Source organism: Mastomys coucha, unplaced genomic scaffold (genome assembly GCF_008632895.1).
Source record: "Mastomys coucha isolate ucsf_1 unplaced genomic scaffold, UCSF_Mcou_1 pScaffold7, whole genome shotgun sequence".
In the NCBI taxonomy this organism is placed as follows: Eukaryota; Metazoa; Chordata; class Mammalia; order Rodentia; family Muridae; genus Mastomys; species Mastomys coucha.
The window spans coordinates 102,202,454-102,227,789 of NW_022196913.1; the positions used below are offsets into that span (position 1 = coordinate 102,202,454).

At 44.6% G+C, this 25,336-nt stretch overlaps 1 protein-coding gene across 15 annotated transcripts in view; it reads right to left on the minus strand.

Annotated features, from left to right (window-relative positions):
* Nucleotides 1-25,336, minus strand: part of Asap1 (ArfGAP with SH3 domain, ankyrin repeat and PH domain 1) — a 308,734-nt gene that overhangs the window by 15,374 nt on the left and 268,024 nt on the right. For 10 of the 15 annotated variants that reach the window (XM_031359248.1, XM_031359250.1, XM_031359251.1 and 7 more), the window contains 7 exons: nucleotides 22,734-22,920; nucleotides 22,316-22,401; nucleotides 21,862-21,977; nucleotides 21,669-21,736; nucleotides 19,804-19,911; nucleotides 17,787-18,015; nucleotides 8,512-8,682 (listed from right to left, as the gene is read on the minus strand). In XM_031359248.1, coding sequence (XP_031215108.1) covers nucleotides 8,512-8,682; nucleotides 17,787-18,015; nucleotides 19,804-19,911; nucleotides 21,669-21,736; nucleotides 21,862-21,977; nucleotides 22,316-22,401; nucleotides 22,734-22,920 — 965 coding nt within the window. The remainder of the gene's footprint in view (nucleotides 1-8,511; nucleotides 8,683-17,786; nucleotides 18,016-19,803; nucleotides 19,912-21,668; nucleotides 21,737-21,861; nucleotides 21,978-22,315; nucleotides 22,402-22,733; nucleotides 22,921-25,336) is intronic. The other 5 variants (XM_031359258.1, XM_031359256.1, XM_031359254.1 and 2 more) reach the window with 1 other exon arrangement.

Sequence of the window (25,336 nt, forward strand, 5' to 3'; positions counted from 1 at the left end):
TAACCTTCCTAATGCTGTGACCCTTTAATACAGTTTCTCATGCTTTGGTGACTCCTGATCATAAAATTATTTCCACTGCTACTTTATAACTGTAATTCTGTTACTGTTATGAATTATAGTGTAAACATTTTTTTTTTGAGATAGAGGTTTGTCAGAGGGGTAGAGACTAACAGGTTTAGAACTGCTGGTCTAGAGGCAGTTACCAGGTAGGGATTAACACACTCAACTCACAAGTGAGGCCCATGTGTGGGTGGGTTGCTGACAGCAACACCATGGGCACCTGCACAGCGGATATCCACTCAGTCTAAAAACTGTTTAGCACCTGTATATTATGTGCAAGGCACGAATGCAGAGCAAGAACAGGAGTTAAGACTATGTGGCTGTTGTCACAGTGCTTAGGATCTGGCTTGGGGAATTTACATAAAGGAATGACTTAGTACCATGGAATAAGATAGAGCTAGGCAGGGTGTTATGAAAATGAAGAAACAGTTATCGAAAAACCCAGCTGGTGAGTGAGGACACGGCATGTGGAAGAGGGAGAAGAATTTCTACTGGGGCAGCATCCAAACTAGCAGAGCCCAGGAAAATAGATGTGTACTTTGTACCGGTGGGCAAAATTGGTTAGACAAAAAGTGGGGCTTTCTGTGATCACTGTACAGCTGGGAGAAGTGCATGTCAGAGCTGGGCCTCAGAGTTCCTATAGACATTAGGAAACAAGAAAGTAATAACTATTTCCCACTTCACAATGCGTCCCATGTCACAGCACAACATATGTCAAATGTTCTCTCCTGTCAGCTGCCATTTTGCACAACATGAGAGTCTGGCATTCTAACCCTCTTTTAAAGAAAGGAAACGAGAGACTTAGCTTATGAATCGCTGCAGGTTCCACAGCTACGGTGAAGCCAAGAATCCTGACCACAGCTGTGCGCTCTGCAAGACCTCTCAGGATCCCCTGAGAGTAGCACAAATGACATCACCTACGGTCCATGGAGTACTTATCACAAGCATGGTACTTGCCAAGTATTGTAGGTAATCATGCTCATGAGAAGTAACATAATCACCTCTTCCAATCTACATATAGACAAAAACAAAGGCCCAAGGGGAAACAGCAGGTGAAGGGCCAGCTGAGATAATACAGCCAGGGGCCCTCTCCAGAGTCTAAACTCCGAGTACCTACTCTCCCCTCAGTCTAAACAAAACTATCTGTCTGGAGAGCCAAGAAGAGCTGAAACTGGACCTCTTGGGCAGAATGTTCTGTAAAGCCAGAACAACGGAATAGGAAGAAGTACTATCAACTTGCAAAATGACTACTGGTTAACGGTAATGAGATGCTCTTTAACCTCTGAGGTAATTTCAGCAGCACATGGCCTAATACAGAGGCCTTCGTTGGCAATTCTCAAGAAACCTTCAGGGGGAGATCTCCTTCAAGGCAAGCATGTCCTCAGCACTGTATTTCATGTTGAGCCCACAGTCCTGGATACCAAGCCTTTCTGTGAGCCACAACAACAGAATGTTTGGGGAATAAGCTGTTGTTCCCACTAATTCCTTTTCTATGTGAAACCATTTCCAACAAATGACTATTTAATTCAATTATACAGAAGGGAATCTGACAAATAGCAAGAGAGGGCCCCTGGCTCCACTGTGGTTATTCTCTGCTATTGCACAGATGAGCATTAGGGCATGCTGGCAGTGCCCACATCTAAGGCCTGGATGTCAAGAATTCTTATTTAATGTTGCTCTTTGGCCATTGAGACCAATTCAACACTTGGCCAATTCTTGTCTATCTAATTGTGTATCTCCTGGGTGACTTGATCCCCTACCTCTCCTGGGAAGAAACTAAGGGTGCAGATTTGAGAGCTATACAAGGCCAGTTTTGAATTTCAGGTGGACCACTGATCTGGACTGAACTTGGGAGGATGTTACCCTTTCTGCTGAATCTATATCTCCTTACCCACACAACAGGAGTAACAATTCTGCCCACTACAGCAGAGTGTGTTAGATGAAAGGCTAGGGGCTGTGAGCACAGTCCTGACCTGTAGGAGTATGATACAAATAGTAATTATTCTCCACATCCTTACAATGAAATATGATGGGAACTATGCTGACAGTCAACAGGCCAGTACCCCATGACAGTAACTCTTTCTGTACCTTTGAAATCCTACCTCCCACACAGGGTCTGGAACAGGGTAACTGATGGCTCCTGCTGCAAATAAACAAGGCCAGCAGGCTTTCTGAGAGTGTGACTTCTCAGACCTGGATGGGAAGCCATCTGCAGTGGGTAGACATGAATCCTGTTATTCTCATAGCCAGTCAAGGCTGGCTAGTGTGTAAGTAGAAGAAATGAGGTTTAGAAAGATTCTGAAAGATAGTATGGCAAAGAGGAGAAGGTGAAAAAGCACAGAAGGCTTAACCCTTTCCTTTCCCACTGTGCAGCTTGAACTTGCCACTTGGAAAGGTTCTAGGTATGTTAGACAGAGGCAGTAAGGCTGTGCTCAATTGCTGGGCAGGCAACTGGAGAAACTGTGGCCAATTCTCTGCTTTACTCACCATTCAACCTAGAAGCCATGGGCTGGAATTCTGAGCTGGTCATAAGAGCATGTAGGCTGCAGGGATCTTTCAGAACAGTGAAGTAGGATGCGGGTCATAAATTCAGAAGTGAGTTCAAATGACACTTCTGAACTTATCAATTTGTGATCTTAAGCAAGTAACTTAACTTCTCTGTGCTTTATTTCCTTGCCAGTAAACTGGGGTGATGTCATTGTATCTTATGGGATAAATATGAATGCTTAGCACAAAAATGACTGGAAAAATTTATCTGCTTTATATTTAAAAAGATTTTTGGGGGAGGAACAACTCAAGAGTCTTAACCCATTTTTTTCTGAGGCCTTTTGACTACAGGACAAAAAGCACATGGACTTTAGGTCTCAATGGTCAGAGGTGATTCCTGGAGGCAACTAATGCAGGTTCTGTCCTGAATTCTTGATTACTTAAATGTATGTGTTAAAATACACGTAGGTTTGTTTTAAAGCAGATAGGTTAAAAAGGGTGAAGTTCAATGAAATGCAATTTCCAAGGTTCTGGGCTCCTCACAGATCTTATACCTGCCTTTGTTTTCTCATCTCAAGTCCGCCTGAGAAGTCTCCTGAGACAGATGGCTGAACTCACCACCAAGCAGGACTTCAGTCATGTGATGCACTGGCTATTCTGGGCACTGGGGACACTAGTTCTGGCAGGAAAAAAGCCTGGAAGGGTTCTCCTTGCTTGGACAAGGCTGGACACAGCAGAGAGTGCTGCTACAGGGGACAGGGAGGCACAGCAGTGAGTGGGGACACAGCAGAGGGTGCTGCTACAGGGGACAGGGAGGCACAGCAGTGAGTGGGGCTATGTTGGACAGTCCTTACCTATGGCAAGGACAATGCCTTCACCAGGCCTCTGATTCTCAAGCAAAGAGACAATTATGGTGAGGAGGGCCAGCCAGATACTCTCCCACCCTTTTCCAGCTATCCTATACAACATGAAGGCAAGGCAGCCTGTGGACAGGGTGAGGAGTGCAGGCTCTCAGCCACACTGGCTTCTCACAAACCAGCGATGAGAACCAGGATTTCTTCTTAACCTTTAGTTTAGAATCCTTAAAAAGCCCAGGAAAGACTGTGTTCTGTCTCAGAGACTGCGGGCAAAAATCAGCTACATTAGTGAATGCAAAAGTCCTAAGTTGGACGAAGTGTCTGCCAAGAAGATAACATGCTCTTCTGTGAAACAGATGTGCTACAGGTTATGCTCTTGATACTCTTTCTTGCAGCTGTGCCAATGGCTAGCCAGCTATGTGACTGGCTGTATTCTTTTTCTTTTGCTCTTTCCTGAGGGACCCCCACAATCATATCTTTGGTCCATTTCCAGCCATAGGTTATGACCTGATGCTCAGGATTCTGAGTGGAATCCACTCTACTCCATTCATCTTCCAACGCCAAACTCAAGCTCTGAGTCCTCCTTAAACTGCCTTATCCCTCCTCAAAGGCTACTGTGGGAGTCTGGTCAGACTCACAAACTGCCTGGAACCCATCACAAATACCAGTAAAAGGCAGGTCCTATCAGTCACAGCTATCTATAAATGAGTTAATGTCAGAGGTTCTGAGTCAAAGAACATGCTGGCAAAATACTCAGCAGTAAAAGCTTCAGAGTGTGACAGGCAGCCAGGTGTGCTGGCACATGTCTATAATCCCAGCATTGGGAGGATGAGACTGGAATTTTCCAGGTTCAGGCTAGCCTATGTTATATAGTAAAACCCTATTCTGAAACAAACAACCCCCAAAAAGAATCAAACAAACAAAGCCCAAGAACCCCTCTCCTGAAAACTGCAGCAGCAACAACAAAACCCAAACCAAATCAAAGAAAAGGGAAATGGCTACCCTATGTATAGTCAAGTCACAGGCCTGGTAAGACTGCTGGCAACATGGCTGTGTGGCATATTCTTTTGAGCAATAAAAGAAACAAGGGCCAAGATAAGAGGATTCAGACTTGGTGGGGGTGAGATGAGGTGCTATGGTGAATGAATTTGGGCTGTGGAAATTATGTGAATCTTTGAGCATCACAAAATGGCCACCTAAAGGTACCAGGCTGGAAAGATATCTCAGCCCATAAAGTGAGCATTACAAAATGGCCACCTAAAGGTCCAGGCCGGAAAGATATCTCAGCCTGTAAAGTGCTTGCCAGGCAGGAATAAGGATTTGAGTTCGATTCCTAAAACCCAAAGTAAAACTGGGTGTGGTGGTGCACTAGGAATTACAGAGCTAGAGAGAAGTGGGAGGGGAGGATGAAGGGAGGGAGGAAATATTGATTGGTCCCGGGGTGGGGGGGGGGAGTGTTGGCCATCCAGCCTAGCCTACTTGGTAAGCTCCAGGCTAGAGACATATATGCATGCATAACCGCACAGTTTAGAACCCTAAATAAGTCAAGGAATATCAGCAGTTACCAGAAACAAAGAGAAGTAAGGAACAGAATATTTCTCTTGCCTCTCAGGGGAAGACAGGACTCTGCAGGATGTTAGACATGCAGCCTCTAGAAATGTGAGGATAGGCTTTATTGTCGGAAGAGTCCGAGTTTGTGGCATGACTTATAAGTAGCCAAGGACACATCAAGCTCCACGACACACACGGGGGAGTCTAGGAATTGGCCATCCAGCAAACTAGCAGGCTGAGGGTTAAACTTGCAAGCAGTAGGTATCTCTTGCTGAGTGCTTTCTAAGTCCCCCATCCTCTGCTGCATGCATTTTTCTCACATCATCTTTGTAAGAATTTCACGCATAAAACAGAAACAGTACTAGTCCTTATTGTATTGTTAGAGAAACTGAGGCATTGAACAATGAACAAATACTTGTTAAAAGCCACATGTGGTAGCTCACACCTGCAATGCCAGTACTCAGAAGGTGGAGGCAGGATTGCTATGGGTTCAAGGTCAGCCTGAAGAATAGAGAATTACTTTGTTTCAAAAAAAAAAAAATGAAACAGACAAACAAAAAACCAAAACCCATGTGGAGAGTATGAACCACTACATTAAGAACTACAGAGAAATGGTGCTCTGAGAGGGACAGGTAAAGAGGCAGGAGCATTGGGACAACCTCCAGCCAGAGGCAAATAGAGTGGTATCTCTGAAACAGAACAGGCCTTGAAGGACAGCTAAGCATCAATTCAGCTAAGTAGAGGGAAAGGCATGCTAGACCTTGTGAGAGCATGTCATGACCGAGGCCCCGGGGGGGGGGGGGGGGGGAGAGGAAAGAGAGGAGGGAGTGTGGACTGGGTCCCTGCTGCACCTGGGAAGGCACACAAGTGAGAGATGGCTACTCAGAATGTCCTTAGCTATGTCTACCCCAGGGGCCCCAACTCCAAGAGCTGAGGGGAGAAGGGAGATCTAGAGGAAAGCTGGGGAAGCTGAGGTACAGAGAGACGTTTTCCAGAGGCTGACCTCTGTATCTGGCTGCTGACTAAACAGTCTGACCACCCCCACCTCATCCCCCGCACTTGCCTCCAGCATCAACAGCAGACAGGGGACAGGTCACACACTAAGCATCAATCACTCAGCAGAGCACACACGTGAGAAGCTGAGCAAATTTCCCCTGATAACCACAAGCCAGTTGTGTCCTTGCAGTGTGCCAATGCTACTAACCCATGTCTGTACACGTATCTATCTTCCATATGTGCACACCTACCAACCACAAACAAGCCTTGAGTCAACACCCCAGTTGTCTGGATTCTCACCACAGTCCTGCCATTTGGAGCAATGCCATGTTTGCTGAGGATAAACTTTGATTTTTGTTATTTAGGGCTGGCTGAGGCCCCATCTTGTGAAAGGTCCTAATGCTCCCAGCTTACTGGCAGGCAATAACTTTTATAAGTGATAACTGAGCTTCTTTAGGAAAAGGTCTGAACTCTACCATTAAAGGCAAAATGAAAAGCCAGGTGTTAGATAACATTTGAGATGGAACTGATTCGAGGGATATCTCTGTTTCTAGAAGGAGCACAGCAAAGCACATAGGAACCAAGTAGAGGGTCAAAACTCAGTGAACCCCAGGACGAATATTCACCTTTGGGATGAAGTCCACAGAGAAAGCCTGTAGCTTCTGGGGAATGTTATCTAGGCAAAGTATGGTTTGGGGGCAGATCTTCCGACTCTTGAAAGCCTTGAAATGCAATATCCAGGAGCCATCCGTAGTAAGGATCGTGTCTGCATGTCTTAAACTGTTTTGCCTTGATTACTTCTGGTTCATGCAGACTCATCTCCAATGTGTCCTGTGTTGACCGTATGTAGTTTTAGATCCCCATTTTCTAGCATTTCTATAAAGTTCGGTCAACATATGCGCTTGATACTAAATGAATTCTCCTCAGTATATCTGAGGTCCTCACTGCACCAGGAGCTCCACAGGCACAAGCAACAGACAGACTCAGCCAGGGTCCTGAGTAGGCCTGCTGAGACAAAGCCTGAGTGGCTATAAATACGAATTTGCAAGCACATCTGAGCTGTGAACACGCATGTCCTGTGGCATTTGGGACAAAACTGTGTGGGGCAGTCTTAAAGTGTAGATTCTGGCTTTTACTCAAAACTAAAAAAATATCAGATAGGTTTTGAGGAATCCTTTAAGACTATTAAGCTGAACTACCTATTACATGTTAAAACCAATTTAAAAAGAGGCAGGGAAAAAGTCACAATGGGATCCACTGATGGGAAAAGATGACTAGCATACTTATTTGGCAGAGATCATCTGTGTGGGCCAGGACCTTGCTGGGCTACTGGATGATGGTGATCCTATATAGGGTATAGTGGTATATCCACTGCCAGGGCAATAGGCAAAACACAAAGTATGACTATCATTGATGCTGTTTGCAGTATTTTGTTTTGTTTTGTGGTAGACAAGTTAAGTACTGCAGCAAGTGTTGATCAGCTGATTCACCTAACTGACTCTGGGTAAGGCTTCTCAAGAGATTTCTGAATGTCCAGTTTGCACGAGGCAAGATTCCATCCAGACAAGGATACTCTCTCTCAGGGTACTCTCATTCTGGCGGGGTAGACAAAACATGCAAAGAACTTAACTCTGATAGTGTTCTGGAAGACAACAGAGAAGAGCCAGGGAGGCAGGCAAGCGAGCTTGGTCTTGTCAGGAGTGTGAGGGCCTTGGATGGTGCACTGGGGGGTGGGGGGGCTTGGAGGTGAAGGGCAGAGCCACTCCTGCTTTGGTATAAAGAGCCTGCCTTATCTGAACCTCAGCAGAAAGCCACTAAAGGGGTGAAGAAGAATGTGTAGGATTTCTGTTTTATGAGAAAACCATTCTGGCTATCATAAAGGAGTGGACTGTTTTGTTTTTCTGGTGCTGGGAGTGAGCCCGGGGGGCTTGTGCATCTTAGATATGCACTCTAGGCAGCATGGAAACCCATCCCGATGCTTAGCCCATTACTTTGCTTTTCTGAGTTCTGGGAGAATTATAATTCCAACCTAAAACGGTTGCTATTCTCACCTGAGATTTAGGATATGCTCAGTTCCTATTATTATATTTTGCCCTCCATATCTGTGGATAAAAAATATTGGGGAAAATATATGTACTAGACATAGACCCACTTTTTTAAAAAAAATATTATATTTACACTACATTAGATTTGCTGTCTAGCGAGAATTTAAAAGTATTTGTGCTCAGGTTACTAAATGCCTAGGCCACTGTATGAGGGATGGGGGCATCTGCAGATTCTGGTGCCTCGCGTGTGGGGTGTTCTACAACCAGCTCCAACCCTGATGATGTTAGAGAGCACTTTATTTACTACTATAGTTCTCAGTGGCCCCAGACACATTTCAAACGGCTTCCTGGCTTTAGAAGGCAGGTACAATCATATTAATATATGTTTAAGTCCACAACCAGTGTGTGTGCAGTTTGGATAGTTTTCCTAACGTGCAAACTGTCCAGTGTCCAGCAGAGTCCCCCCAACTATTGGGGCTCTGGGCAGCTTTGACTCTGACTTTAGGAAAACTTACCCCAAGGAATTGCGCCTTTGTTTGGGGGCCCGTGAGGTAGTGGGCTGGGAGGGTCAGACAGGGTTCTCTTGTGTCCTGGTGGTGGGGGAGGAGGCCTCTTCTTGGATAGGGTGGAGCTGCCACTAGAGGTCTGGGTGCCTAGAGGGAGTGTTGAAGGTGGGCCAGTTGGACCTAGAAAGGAAATTGAACGGGGGCAGGAGGGTTAATCCCAGTCTCACAGACACACAACAGCCAGTATGTAATTACTCATCAAAATGGGGTATAACATGGGACTCCACGAGCCCACCGACTCACAAATGCAATGCAAAACTGTTGGAAGAAGGCGCAGCCCTGATGGGGACATCTGTATCATACCCTGTCCTCCCAAGGCTCAGCCATCACTCTGAGAGAGGGGGCAGAACAAGTGTTAAGAGCCAGAGGCAGCAGATGAGCACAAGGGAACTGCTTTCTGGACACAGCAGGAGGCTGCACGGTTGAGGTGGTACTCCTAAGGCCTGTGCAGGCTCCAGTCACATAAGATTACAGCATGGAGAGGAGAGGGGACACGAAGTCACCCCCTAGCCAAAGAGCTGTTGGCAGTTCAGTTGATAGCTGCTGGGACTGAGAGTCACTTTTCTTTAAGGGTGTGTTCTCCGGTAGACTGTGGCTACCATCTAGTGGAGGCCATACATCCAAGAGTAAAAGGACAAATTGTACTTGCTGGGGAAGGGAAGGAGGGGAGAAAGGACACAAAGTAGAATGGTTATGGAAGGGCAGATGGATCTGGGAGAAGTCAGAGAGAAGTGAATATGATTAAGATACACTATGAAGTTCTCAGGGAACTAAAAAACAGAAAGAACACAGTAAGAATTCAAGTGTTAAGTAGATGAGGGGAACTTGGTTAGAAAATTACAAAACAAGAGAAAAATGAGTATTTTTAAGAAACGAAACACCAGCCATGCCAGGCATGGTGGTATAAGCCTGAAATCCCAACCTCTTAGGAGGCCCTGGCAGGGACTCAACGGACTTCAAGAATTACATGGTCAGTCAGAAATGTGATGAACGCTCATTTAAGAACCAAGGTAGAGAGAAAACCAAACAGTCGTAGCAAACACAGAAAGCCCAGGGATCGCATCTGGTATAAAGAAAGCACACACATTTTCAATCAGTAACTCAATGGAAGTTATATCTACTTAGGCGGAAGGCATAATGCACTGCCACCACCAGGTCAAGAGGGGCACAGCGGGGTGCTGTGAGCTCCGAAATCAGTGGCCCACAGTTAAAGTAATCACACAGCAGAAGTTTTGAATTCTACTACAGCTTTCCTTTTAGTAAGAAAACAAGCTTTCAAAAACAAAACAAACAAACGGAACAAAACAAAACAAAAACCCCAACCAGCCAATCATTTTTGTAAGAATCTAAGATGACCTAGAAAAACAACTCTGAAACCTCTTTTTGTTCTAATTCTGAATTGTTCTGAAAATCCCAAACCATCTGTTATACTTGGGTCTGAACAACAGCTAATGAAGCTGGTTCTGAATCAGTTATAGGAGTATCATATATATTCTTGAAGTGAGGGTGCATGTCAGACATTATGCTGGGTAACTGGATGGGTATTTCTCTAGAGAAGACTCTCATGGGCCTGCTTTAACCATGTCCATGAACAAATGGTTCTATATACACGTAGGAAGATAAAAAAAAAAAAAAGGGAAGCAAAAGAAACAAGGTGGTGGTGGTAAGCTAAAAACATTTCCTTATGAAATGTTTAACTCGGACAGGAGATAATTACTGATTTAGAAAAGCATCAAATGAGCCTTTTATACTCTGTGTTAAAAGAAAATCATAACTGCGGTTAGTCTTCCTGGGTAAACGTAAGATAGTTTTAATTACTAATTAATGGTTAGTACTAACAAGGGTTAAGTCATTAATTCTCAAAGGGAGCCAGACAGGGCAGTGGACACTGATCATCTCAATAAGGTAGTAATATACAGTAAGTTAATGACCAGAGTTACAGATTTGGTTCTGTTCTAACGACATGACACAGCACAGCAGCTTTATGGTTACTTTAAACCAATACCTAGTCACACTACTAGTTACTAATGTTTTAGATATTTTCACAATAGGGTTGTACTACTGTCTTACAAGGAGCTTTGCATTCTTCAATTGGTTTGAATAGGTTATTCTTTTTGACTTGAATATAATCCTGTGAGATATGGGTTTAGTATGGTCCTATCATGTGTCCACAGAAAGGGGTTTGGCATGATAGACCCCACAGACCAGGAAGCATGGACCTGGGACAAAGCAGGCTTAGAAACAGCAGACACTTGCTCCAGCAGTCAGTGCTGCTGGTTCCTCAGACCAGGGCAGCACTTCCGGCATTTGGTCCACGAGGAAAACAACAATGTTCAGCAGGAGGAAGTGGAAACAAATCCAGAATAAATAGACAATAGTGAGTTTCCCTTGTAATTTCATCTTTATCGCCATCTAGAGATTTTCTGGTGAAGCGCATCTAAAGGTCACACAAGGAGGTTCTAAATACTGAAGTAAAATGCTAATAGAGGTATATCTCTGTAAGAGGTGTACTATATATGTGTGGCTTCAGGAATGATCTCATGCAAGAGTCACCCAGTCTCTACCAACCAAGCTGAATCCAGATCCAAGAGTTTAGAAAGCTGGCCAGACATGGCGAGAAGCTGAGTTCCGAGAACCCTGATCTGACTCAAGCCCAAACTCTCGGGCCTGACAACAGCTTGTTCTTACTAACTCCCACATGCACCGTGGGGATCTCTCTTTACTTCCTGCCTACTTTAAAAACTATTTTTATTAATTTTTGAGAATTTCAATACTTTTTTTCCCCTGTCCTCATTTTTAAGGAGGATTCATATGTAACTTTATCCAGAATCTCTCTTTAATGCATCTCTCTTCCATGGAGTGACTGCTGCTAAGGTCTAGACTTCAACAAGGTTTCCAGGGTCCAGAATACCCCACTTTGTACCACAGTGACTGCTCTTCTTCCTTCTCTGCCTGTATGTTCTCACGGAGGAGATGGTATTGCTTTTCTATGTCCCAGTGTTGGGCCTGGTATAGCCTGGGCACTCAATGCACATCCATGCTAACAATTCATGGTGCAAGCCAGCAGGATGATTTTCCAGTATTTTGCACATTTGGGTTTCAGTAAAGGTGAAAACCCAGGTCTTCTTTTATCTGGAGACCATATAAAAAGTACAACTTTCAAAGTTCACAGAAAATGGCTTGAAATATTGTCTTGACAGTTTTTTGAAAGGCTTGTCTTTGTAACATGCCCTACAGAAGACTTAAGGACTGAGGATATACCTAAGTAACTCTAGTCATATGGAGAAAAGTCCTATCATTTCCTAATGGTTTTCCCTTTATGTTTTTAGTAAACAATGTTGTACATTTTCATTGAGCACACAATGCTGTCTGAAACACATACACATTATGGAATGATTCAATGAGCCAATTAACATTTTTCACTTCATATACTATTGTGGTAAGAACACTGAAAATCTATTCTCCTAGCAATTTTCAAGACTATAGCCCATTATTATTTGCTATAGTAAAATGTCCTACAACAGATCTCTTAAATTTATGTGACTGTTTGTTTTGTTTTGTTTTTTGAGACAGGGTTTCTCTGTATAGCCCTGGCTGTCCTGAACCTCACTCTGTAGACAAGGCTGGCCTCGAACTCAAAATCCACCTGCCTCTGCCTCCCAAGTGCTGGGATTAAAGGCATGTGCCACTACTGCCCAGCTTCCAAGACTCTTACTGTCCCACGCTAGCTGCTTTTTCCCTGGTCATCAGACCAGAGCCAAACAAACACACCAAGAAGAAAGGCAGGGTGTATGCTGCTTCTGCACGCATCTTGTTGGCCAAAATTTAATCCTCTGGGTAAAATCAGTTGCAAAAAAAAAAAAAAAGACTTAGTTAAAATATAATCTTTATTCACCAGGCTATGTGGCTGTTTTTATGTAGCTGATCCCATGGTGTTTTAATAATATGTTAATCACCTTAGCAAGCAGTGGAGAAAGCCAGGCACTGTGTAATTACCCAGAGGAGGACTCTGGAAGGAAGGAGCGCCAGGTGACATACTTTTCTGTTTGTTGATTTCTATACAGAGAGTAGCCTTAGATGTTCATCTGCCCTTCAGTCCCTTTCTCATACTGATAGAAGTAGTGGATTCAAAGGATTTAGGGTTGGTTCTGTAACAATTACAGAAGTACACACTTTGACTTCTCCCCATGCAGGAGAAATCAGGATTTCCTCTGCTTCTTTTTTCATACCTCAGAGGCCAGGTGACTTGACCACAGAGCCTACATTGGTGGCCCTTGTTGAAGACAAAGCTCTTAGCCCAAGGAGCTTCATGTAAGGTATTTAAAAAGCTTCCATTCTGAATGCCTACTTCAACTGTAAGGTCACGGAGTTGTATAGATTTCACACCTGGTTAGTTTTGGTGTGTGGTGTTTTTATTTATTTGCAAGTTTTTATTCTTAATAATGAAGCCTTAGCAATTATTAAAATAATAAAAAGTATGGTGGGAAACTGGGTAAGGGCCACAACAACAAAATAAAGCAAAGCTAAATATAAACATAAATCTAATGCGATTTCAAGGCAAAGCTCATGAGTTGTTATACCAACCCACTCAAAGGGTTATCCCAGGAGATACAAGACCCAGGAAACAGTAGTCACCAATGTATGAACACTTCCCAGGCTTGTGGCCCTCAGCCTGTGAAGGCCCTTCCTGCCAGCAAGCCACAGCAGGAAGCCTAGGGGTCTCCCCACCCCCCACTTGTCTCTTAGGCTACAGACCTCTCAGAAAAGGAGATGCTGTGTATAAAATGCTTCCATAGCTGTACTGGGTAGAACTGCTGTAAACATTTTCTACAGAGCTCTTCAGCGAGTGAACTGGCACACCCCTATGATATGTGGTCTGGTTTTATGTGTGCCCACTCCTTCCATTAGCTGTGTATTTTTGGGATGTGTTTTCACTTATTCTTCTGTTGCTTATACACATAACCTAACAGATGAACCCCGCCTTGCACTGTGCTAAGACAACAGAATCATAGCTTCTGTCCGGGAGAAGTTTTCAGTAGGGCAGGAGGAAATGGAAACCTGTCTTTCAAAGCAAGAAACTTAGCTCTCCCCCTGCATTGCCCCCTACTGATCAGATGGTGCATTTCATGCTTTCTTTCTTTCTTTGAGTGCAGAAGGCCTTCTTCACTCTCCCGCCTTCCTGTTCCTGAAGTAGTTGTTGAATGAGCACACTCAGTGGAACTGCGCAGTCTCATTTGCTTGTCACTTTCCTGTGTGTGCTCAAAGCAGTGCCTCAGCAAGGCAAACACCAAGTCCTTACTTCTGGTAACTCAGCAGGGTCAACTAAATATAGGATAAGCGACACAGGGCTGGATCGGCCCTCGTGGAGTAGGAATCCTGGGGTCTAGACTGAGACTAGAGTCTATATGAGGTAGGTCTCCATCATAGCAGTATGCATGAGATGCAGGGTTAGTACTCACATGTATTCACATCTACTTAGAGCAGTAATACTTCTGGATTGTAGCACACTAGTTGTTCCTGCTTCTAAAAGCTTAAAAACTTAGTTCTTCAAAGTTTCTTTCAGTTAAGAAGTAGGCAGGTATCAGGTCTCAATATGGTACATGCTAATCCAGCCAGTGAGCAACTTCACTCTGGTCCATAGTTCCCTGAAGACTCCTTAAAAGAGGCAGTGGCAGAGAGGTACCAAAGCCAGGCAGAGAGAACCAACCCCGATGAATCACATGGTGTCATGTACTATGCTGAATGTTTCCTACAGTTCTCAAATCTTGTGAGAAGTAATGGCTCTATGGTGGGTATACATTTTTGCCATTGACACGCAAAAAGCATGAAGATGAACAATGGCAGACAGCCGTGATTCTAAACTTTATCACTATTATAAACCAGCTAAGTTAGTCAACTAAGCAAGCAAACACTATGTACCTGCAAGTACTCTGTGAGATGGGCCGTGCAGCTATGTGGTTCCCCATGATCCTCCACTCCAGCAGCAGCCCAGCAGACCTAACAGGAGCATCTCTCCATACACTGTCTCTATGTATTCTAAGGGCCACTCTGTTAGGCAGGTAAGAGAAAGACAGCCTATCTCACTCAACAAGGAAAGAAGACTTGAGGTGACTTGCCATAGCCTGCTATAGCTCTCCTGCTACAGGATCTCTAGGAAATTCCTTAATTTTACAGTTTCTTTTCTTTATCAGTGCTGGTCCTTCAGTCTCCTCTTACCTTTAAAGAAACCAAGGTTCTATGATAGAATTCAAAAGCAAAGATTAAAAACAAATTCTGGTGAGCCTGAGGCACTTCTGTTTAAACAGTATTGGGTAGGGGCTGCTGATCATAAGAAAGATCTACATATTCAGCCTTGTACCTTTCAGTGAGTCTCTCTGGACTCCTTTCTGCAGAGGAGTCAGGCATCTGACTGACTGAGTTGTAAGGGTGGTGAATGTGGGCCTGAGATGCTGTGTTCTGATTCACTAGAATAATCAAATACAGGAGGTGCTGGCTGGTGGGAATTTAGATCAAACTTCCCTGAATTTTGGTGAGGCCACTGGAGGGTTCTGGAAATTCTCCTGAGCTGCCTTTTGCACTCCCCTTATTTGTGGACTTTGTCAGAGGTGTGTGTTCTATCCCAGGAAGTCATTATCCCGAGGTCCCTAAATTTGTGTCTGTGAGGTAGCTTGTGCGATAAGCAAGGACCAAAGCTTTCCTTGCTGTGGGGAGAAAGTAATGACATCCAAAGGAGGACTGATTCCAGATGGCTTTGTTATCAAGTAGGTAGTTCTTCCAGTTAGCAGGATAGATTGAGGAAAAAATATACAGGGACCACAAAACACAAGGACCTCTGCACAGGGTGTCAGCTGACTGTGTAACAGTGGCCTCTAGGAATCATATTTACACTACAAGTTCCCCACATGTAAGGGGACAGCTATGGTTCAGTGCCTGGCAGCTGTCATTAGAGACTGCCTATCTGTGTCAGCAGCAGACAGTCCCATGCTCTGAATCTGATGTCCCACAACAAGCTTCCAGGGGGAACTCAGTCAGCAGAGAAGGTTCTATTTTCAAGCATGGGCTTGACTTGTAAAAGGGAGGGCTAGGTGGTCTAGCCTTAGTTAACCACGGTCTCTAAGGCCAAACCTCTAAACCTATTTCAGCAGCTGAACTACTGAATAAATGTAGCCTTTGTTTTCTGCGTGTTCAGTAAAGAGCTAGCTAGAATTTATTCAATGCAGGCGAGTGATGCCTGGCACTAAGCCAGATGGTGTACTCTATGGTTTTTTTTACATCCCTGCAAGATAAAATTACACAGGGAGGCTACAAGGGGTGGGGGTGGGGTGTGTTAGTCCTTGGTTTCTGCTGTCAGTGGAGGCTCTCTGAACAGGTGCAGCCTCTGCCTGTCAAGACAGGTCACTACAAAACCAGGGCACAGAAAAATCAATCCTTCAGATGCATTCCTCCATTGCTTTACCAGGTCTGGAGGTTCCTTTCTGCCCTCTTGTCAGAAGCATGACTTGCTGGGGAACATGGTTTTGCAGAGGAGAACAGCACAGGCTCACACAGTACAGATTTGTAGCTTTATATGTTAATGGTCTGTCTTTAAAAGTGTGTTCTAGTAGACTATGCAGAATGAGAAGAAACACTTGGCTTATATCCACTGCTGTAAGCATTCGTCTTTGATGAGAACTGCTCATGCTAAAGCCTTATTGTAATGCTGTTCCCTATTATTTTATGATCTACAAGGTCATTTGGGGTCTCTCTAAGAACACAGCTCCCATTTATAACATGATTTCAATGGAGAATAAGCTGTGAAAAAACAGTTTTGAATAAAGCTCACATTTGCCAGAAAATAGCACCAGTGTGATTCAAATAGGCCTGTCATTGTACGCCAAGGGGCATTGCAAACCTGTGCTGACTTTGGCTGAGCACACTGGGAGAATCCCACATTTGGATTCTCTGGCAGCTACAGCACTCAGCACCTCTCAGCTACAGCCCTCGAATTTCTGTGCCTTAACCTCACCCTCTACACTGACCTCCAGAGCTGGACATACTCTGGAGCTGGACATACTCTGGAGAGGGGACAAAGGGCTAGTGTTTGTGGTAATGGGTCAGGAACCAACCCATTGGCCTGATGCTGGTCTGGGGGAGGTATCTGACCTAGGCCATCCTTACCTCATCTAAGAGTACAGGACTGTGGATTTTGTTCATATAGGCTCTGGCTTAGGACCCAGGTAGAGGAGAACTTGCACTACCTACCTCATTTGGAGGCTCTGGAATGGGAAAAGGGTGGTTTGTCATCTCTCATGAGGCAAGTACTTCACAAATACTACCAACTACTATGACATCCCCATCCCACTCTGGAGTCATGAAATGTAGGTTGTCCTCAAACTTGCTATGATGATAATGAACTCGTGATCATTTCATTGTTTCCTGTATCAGCCAATTAAGTAGGGTTATTAAAACTGTGGATGTTGCTGAGGTAATTCTGCTGCTTTTTTACTTAATCAGTAATAACAATTCATATGGGTAGGAATCCTGCAAGAAGAGGGAGGCCCTCATGTGAAAGAAGGATTGTAAAGGAGGCTAATTGCATGGCAGGCATTTTATTTCATACTTTAGAGGGGGAAGTTATTGATACAAAGGGATAAAAGGAAAGGGGAATGAATATCATAGTCATTTAAAGTCATTAAAAGAATATAAGTAATTAGATTAAGAAGCATGAAGTTCGGGTTGTATGGAAGAATAGTGATTGTGTAATTGTGATGTGCAATTTCACACAGTGCTGGGAAATCAAACCCAGAGCCTCATGTTTAAAAGGCAAGCTTTCTAGCAACTTCCACCTCTTTAGTCTAGACAGTCACATAATTAACACAGAGGCATCTCAGTATAGAGAAAAGTAGCCTTTCAGAGAACCAAGAGCTTACTCCTGCTACAGACAGCACAGGTGCTAGCCAGCGATACATGGCTCTTACTGAGTCTTAACTACAAAGTCACTTTACCCTTTCAGTCTTAGTTTTCTTTTCTGGAGGTTGAGCATTAAAAAGCATGTAACTCACTGGAGGTAAATGCAAGGTAACATACCTACAAAACCCAAGATACCACCTTTTCCAGTCTGGTGCCTGAGGAATGACAAAGTCTCAATTTTGAGCTGTCCCCAACAGTATGTATCATATCCTGCCACTTAACTGGCAGACTAGCAGCCACGAGGTCAAATCCACAAACACTCCTCAAGCTCGTACCTTTCCCAGCATTCCTAGGCGGCAAAGGGGGAGCCTCACTGGTGGGTGATGTGGGCAAATCTGTGCTCGTAGAAGCGAAGATCTGGTTGGTGAAGGCTCCGTAGGAGAGCCGCTGCTTGTCCCGTGGAGTGCTGAACCCTGGCAGTGCCAGCTTGTCCTGTGGCGAGATGCTGGATGAGTGGCAGAAGCTCTGTGGTCTGGGTGAGCGTTCCTTTTTGATCGGGCTTGGCTGGTACAGGAAACAACAGATGATATGAGACTCAAGGGCTGTCCCTGAGGTGTCCAGAAGACCCCTGCAGAATGGGTTCAGGAGGTCATCTGGTTCCTGGACCTCTTGGGGTGGTTATGTGGTTGGCCATCAACACAACTTCACAGCAGTGACAGTGAAGGAAGACTTTATACTTCCTACATCCTCATCAGTAAGTTCCAACAATGCTTGATAGTGATCAGTAGGACATTCAAAAGTGACAGGTAAAGTCACAGTTGCAATTAGTCTTTATTCAGCAAACAGCTCCCTGCACAGGACCCGTCTGCCTTATTTGAATAGCATCCTTGTTAACCTATGATTTGTTATATGAAGTCCTTTTCCCTGTACAAATCTTTCACCTTCACCCTTCTTCCACGTCTGGTTTAGAGGTGCTACACACATGCTAATGGCTTGGAGCTTTAAATCCCACCCATATCCTCGGACTGCAAACCATTTCCAATTGCCCATATGGTGTTTTACACATTATGGTGGTTTGAGCACCATCCAACTCTACCTGTGGTAGTTACACATCACCTGCATCCCATGTATTGCATGGAAGCCTCAGATGGAACCTCTAACTTAGTCCTAGCAAGGTGCTTTACTGCTCTCACTGCAGCAGAATGGCCCTGATTCTTCTCTCCCTCTCATCTCAATGTATATATTACAGGAAGGGCTGGTAGGAAACTCAGTCCTGCTAATAAACGTTTGCTGGCCTCTGACTGCTTGGGTAAAGATAAAGGCTGAGCCTGGAAAACTATTCATAACTCTGCAGGGTACCCTCTTCCCTTCCCCATGAAGATGCTCCCTACTCACAGTGTGGGCTGTTCTATTCCTCTCTACTTTTCTCTGGCCAGTACCCACCTATTCTCAAAAATCCATCTCTGTGGCTGCTTACTTGAGGAGACTGTCAGGACTTACCAAGGAAGGCTGAGGAGCTAGCTGAGTTACCATTTGTCCTCTTGAAATGGACAGTAGCATTAGGACCTCTATCTGAGTATTCATATATCCCGCCTGGCACACATCTGATGATAAATATGGCTGAACTTTCAATGGTAGTTAAATACCACCTACAAGAGTCACCAAGGCCTGGGCCTAATCCTAGAGACAGTCTCTGTCAGCTAGGAGGCTTCAGAAAAGAGGCCAAGTCTTCTTGTGTTTAAGTTTTCTCTGGGGACAATTACCACATCCCTATGAGTTTCAAAAAGAGACAATCTGAGATGATGAAAAAATATTTAGCTCAACTTAGACCACATGCAGATCCCTCAAAAGTGACAATTATGGGTATTTATATGTAGTTTTTTTACATGTCTAGTTCTACAACGTGACTAGGCTATGGCGTTGCAGTTAAGCAAGTCTGTAGACACGGTTTTCATTGTAAAGCTGATTACAAGTTAGATCAGTGGCATATGAGCTGCTCTCCAAAATGTCAGTGGGCCTCATCCTGTCAGCTGTGACCATGGGTCCCCAAGGAGCAAGGACTTTGGCTTTCAGATCCCCTTCAGCCTAACTCTGCTCTATCACCTGTTGCTGGGACTTGCAACCTGTTGGCTGGCCAGCTCCACAACTGTATGGGCCACTTCCTTCAAATGACTGCCTTTTTCTGGTTCTTTCCCATAGGTTCTATTGTCCAGCTATCACATGGTGCCCAACAGAAAGCAAATTGCTTCATCGGGTCAGAAGGCCCAAAACCAATGCATCTCACAGAAAGTGGAAGGTAGCTCAGGCACTCTGGAGGGTGCAGAACCCTGGAGCATGCACCTGTGCACTCACTTTGTCATCCAGATCGTCATCGCTCTCATCCATCTCGTCCTGTCGAAGATTCCACTCATACTCTACATGGACATGAGGGTTGAACTTTCCAGATTTAGCCTGGGAAAGCTAGAAGGAACAGCAAGGGAACACCACTTAACAGAAATGCTCAAATATCCACCACCGCACAAGCACCAAGCAAGAGCCCACCCCCTCATCCCCAAAGGATCAATGACACAGCCCAGTGGGCACAGTTCTGACTAGACCAGCTGGGCATGACACACCCAGGGACTGTGAAAACCAATGCAGAGGTAGAACCTTTCTAAGTCTGACTGCATGATTTTCTCCAAAGTCAGAAGATTCCAGACTGAAAAGATCCTCAGAACTGCAGGTTATATAAAGGTTGGAACACACTCAAGAGGAATCAGGTTTAAGAGGAAAGGCTCAAGTTTGAGTCAATCTATTCTCCTTTTTTGTTGATGAAGTGTGGGCAGAGACAATGGTCTCAAGGACTCCAAGATACAAAATACACGTGCTGGAGAGATGGTTCTTGTTGCAGATGACCTGGGTTTGGGTCTCAGAACCCACATGGTGGCTCACACGGTAACTCTGGTTCCATGGGATCTAATGTTTTCTTCTGGTCTCTATAGGCCACAGGCACACAAGTGGTACATATACATGCATGTAAGTAAAATACTCATATACGTAAAAGAAAAATAAATCTTGAGGGATAACAAGAATATACTATACAGCCAGTGATGGTGGTGCAGGTCCTGGCGAAAGTGATTAGAGTTTGAGCCATTTCCCCAAACCCCCGCCTGCCAGCCTCATCCCACAAGGACTCAACAAGAAACAAATAAAAATATCAAAGCAACAAAAATTACAAAAAGTACAACTTCCAGGTCTGGAGAAACACAAACTCAGTGGAGTGTCGTTTCTTTCTCTACCCTCACTTCCTGTGTGCTAGGGCTTGGAGCCTCTGAAATGCACCTGTTGTTCGTCTTCTTATTGCAATGCCTCCCTATGGAGCTCAGGCTTGTCTGAAACTTGTGATCCTCCTGCCTAAGCCTCCTAAGTGCTCAGATTACAGGCATGTCCCACTATTCCCAGTCCATTAAATGAAAACTTAATCCTCAGCATGAGGTCTTAAAAGGGTGGACACTCAGAAATGGTATTGAGACCAGGGCCTTTGGGAGTTGATGAGGAATAGATAGGGTTTTCAGGAAGGAGCCACAATGGCTGAAAACTGGTGGCTTTAGACAAGGGACAAAGAGCAGGAAACACAGGTACTCCCACGTCTCTCCTAGTGGGATTAACTGTGAGAGGAAAATGGCCATCATGGATGCAGCCCCTTTACCCTGAACCATGAGTCAACATACACCAGACTTCTTTACAGCTTGCCCAGTCTGTATATTACACGTGTTCACAACGGAAAGCAGAAACCGTGCACCGTGGTTAAGAGAATCCCACTCATGTGAAGGTCCAGGAGATTAGGGAAGAACTAGTAGGGTGAAAAAGGTGAGTGTGCACAGAAAGCTGGGAGGCAGGAGAGAGGGTGCTTAGCTTGCCAAAAACCATTACACTCTTCCCAGCTCTTGAAGTGACTGCCTGAGGAATTCTCTACTGCTTGCTGCAAAGCAGCCTGGTGTCCTGGCAAACACAAAGCATGGTCCTAATCCTCACTCCTACAAAGGTGTGGGTCTCCAGTGTGACAACTGCACTCAGAAGGCACAGCTGCAGCCTCACCACTCTTTCAAAAGTACTTTAGCACTTATCTGTATTTCTTTAGCTCTTTAGAAACAAAATGCTTCATCCTTCCCCAATTCCGTCCTCTCAGAACAATGGCCGCTGACGTCTGACCCGCCTCCTATCCTGGTTACGCTTACCAGATCTTCGCACTGGGTAGCTTTGACTCTCTTTGCTATATCCAAGGCAGTTTCTCCATTTTGGTTAACTGAAACAACAGAATAAATGCAAATAATTACCTAGGATGCTATTTCAAGAGGCAAGACACAGTGATTAAGTTGCATGTATGTGTAGTCTCAGTCCTCTGGGATGTCTGAGAATGGCCGCACTTACCAATGTCCACGGTGGGCTTGCTCCTGAGCAGCAGCTTCAGACACTCTGGCTTGCCGTACATGCTGCAATAGTGCAGAACTGTATTCCCCACAGATGTTTGCTTATCCAAGTTCCCACTGAAAGAGTACAGCATTATTAGACAGACTGTGTGACCACAGGTCCTCTCTCATCTGTGAGGTATGTGCCTTAAGAAGTCCTTCAGATGCTTAAAAGCAGTTTCTACGCTCTGGGTTTTCTAGGCTTTTTTCTGTCACCTAGCAGATCATGCACATACCTATGGGCATGCTATAAAGCAGGCAGAGATAAAGGGATGCAATTGAGCAATCACAGCCAATAAAGGTCTTTTAGCCAGCTAACCACAGAGCACTCTGGAGTTTGGAAATAGGTCTCACACAGTTCTGGTTTGTGCTATAAATCATACTCAGTTCATTCAGATGAAAAACAAAAGCCATACCAGTTTTGGACAAGGAAATCAACCAGATGGAGAGATGTCTGGTCTGCAGTCCTGACGGCAAGATGAAGGGCTGTCTCTCCGAGCTCCTGAGGAGGGGGGGGGGGGGGGGGGGGGGGGGATACGAACTCCGTGATCATGCCTCTAGCAGCTTCACTACCAAGGAACCCCAAGCAATTATCAAGAGCATGTCAACTCTCCAATTCTCTAGACATGCTCAGCTAATGTACATGTATCCATTGAATTGAGTCAGAAATGTATGGCCCCTCATTTAAACTCTGCCTCTGTGGTGCAGCCCAGGGCTGGCCCCCAGTTTGTTTCAGACTCTGCCACTGTTTCTAAGTGCTGAGTCCACAGACGTACGCCACCACAACATGCTTACTTCTTGCTCTTTAATGCTCTGGCTTCTCTGAGTCATTACCTGTCCAGGTTCCAGCAGTGGCTCCATTAACTCCACCCCCTCTGCATAGACTTGGATTAGTGCAAGTAAGTCCCTGGACTTGATGGCCTCAAGCAATTCATTCAGCTTTGCTGAGGAAGAGGCACAGGTCTTCCTGGAGAAGCGGTGGTCGACATACTTTGCAGTGATGTACTCTTTACGTACAGTCCTGAAACAAACGAAATGGTCAGAGCATTTCTGCTTTTCAAGAACTGAACACCATTTCTACTCTCCCTTTCCTTAATGTGCTTCATTTCAAACAACAAACAAGGTTTTACATGAAGTCCAACATACAGAACAAGGAACTATGTATTTGTTGTTATGTGTGGGTAATACATATAATAATAAATAATAATAAAATTAATGTGCACAGAGATCATGAGTGATTTCTCTTCTAAGTTAAGAGAAACATTCTACGAATACTTCAAATCACAATATAGTGGGAAGATTTTAAAAGTTGACACAAATTAAGTTTCTAGAGCTTCGTGAAGATTTTATTTTTTCACTCTAACCCATTTTATAGGTGAGAAAACTGAGACTTAGAAAGGCTGCTATTAAATCTATCCTTTAGGCAAAGTGTTACACAGATGAGGTGAATTGCCTTCCTTATAGAGGCTCCTTCAGGAGTGGAAAGATCAGGCCTGAAGTCTGAGTGGATGGGTAGTTCCTAATCACCATCACCATGGAAACTCAAGTGCTCCCTGGAGACTGGGCCTACCTCCCGGCCCCAAGCCGAGAACAGAGCCTCAAGACCCTGTGCTCACTCTGTCACCTACAGAAGAAGACTGAATGGAAGTCAGCTCAGGCCTTCCTCCCCGGCCCCAAGCTGAGAACAGAGCCTCAATACCCTGTGCTCACTCTGTCACCTACAGAAGAAGACTGGAAGTCAGCTCAGGGAAAATCAGATGAGAGCAGAGAGAAAGAACTAGGATCAGGTGGCATCATCTGACACTCCAGAAGCCTTCTGTCCAACTCCTGACCTTTCCCATTTATATAAACTAATTAGTAAAAATACATGAAGTTTGGGTTCAAATGCTGTGGGTTCTACAGCATGCCAGTTATGTGATACTACAAAAAGTATTTAAACTTTATGATCTTGAGGTTTTTGTCATTTTAAAATGGAGACATCTACTCACCAGCACATTTCATTAATGATTTATATATTAATTTTTAATTTGCATATATGCCCGTCTGAGTTTACGTGCATCATATGCTTGCTTACAGGTTCCTGAGAAGGACAGAAGAGGGTGCTGAATCTCCTGGAATTGGACCCACAGGCAGCTGTTAGTTCTCCGGTGTGTGTGTTTGGAAGTGAATTGTAGCACACTTCCTACAACCATGGTTCTGTAAACAGCTGACTGACCTTTTGGCAATGTCTGCCTTCCCTGCTAGGCCTAAGGCGTTGAGGGTGAGGTTTACACTGCAGTTTGCTTTGCTGTTTCCTCAGCACTGTAAGCATGTGCACAACTCAACAAAAGGCCACTGCTGCCAAGAGGCCTTCTGGGAGACTTAACTTCATAACTGCAGACTGAATGTGCCCTGTAAAAATTTTAATACTTGTGCAAATCTGGTATCTACGGAAGCATTGGCCAAATATTTAGACTGGTGTCCTTTCTTCTGGCATAGATCCTTCCCAACTATGTGAATAAGAATTAGCCTTTCTTCCCATTTATCCATAGCACTTAGGGGCTGAGGGAGAATCTTTACCATGTACAAGGTGCAGGAATCAATCTTGAGAACTCTCCAATTTTGTCCCCCAAGGAATCCAGGGCCTTGTTCATGTTAGGCAAGCACTTTACCACTGAACTATGTTCCTAGTTCCTCTCTACTTATTAAAGTGTACGTTCTTTTTTTTTTTTTTAAATAAATTGATTTATGTGGCTCAAAAGTAAAATGAAAGTGTTATCAAAGTGTTTATCAAGAGGCCTCACACTTTTGTTTGTTCGTTTGTTTTCTCTGTGTAGCCCTGGCTGTTATGAGACTCGATCTGTAAATTAGGCTGGCATTGAACTCTGAGAGATCTACCTGTCTCTGCCTCCTGAGTGTTGGGATTAATAGCATGCGCCACCACTGCCTGGCAGACTACAAACTTATATCAGTTTCCTAGTTACTGTCAAGTTCCTTAAGCAAAGATAAATTCCAATCCATGTTGTCCTGATTTAGATCTGAAGCATCCCTCTTAGGCTCATGTGTTGAAGGTTTGGTTTCTTGTTAGTGACAGTAACATGCTACTGACCAGGCCATAAGGGTACTCACCCCACTGGTGGGGGGATGCACCCCGGCTTCATGGTGGTAGGGGCTAGCTGGAGGTAGTGGGTGGCAGCAGTGTGTCTGTGAAGGGTAGAGCTTGTCCTGAGTCACTTCTTGTCTGCTGTGCTTTCTCACAGCTGTGAGGTAAGCAGTTCCTTCCCCACCACCTATAGCTGCCTTGTTTCTTTCTGCTTTCCCAGCCTGAGCCACGGCAATGGGATCAGCTGACTATGGACTGAAACACCCACAACCTTTCTTAGTGAGACAAGTATGCAGAGCTATGTACACCAGTGCATTTGGCTCCTGAGTAGACAGTGCAGGAATGAGGGGGTCTG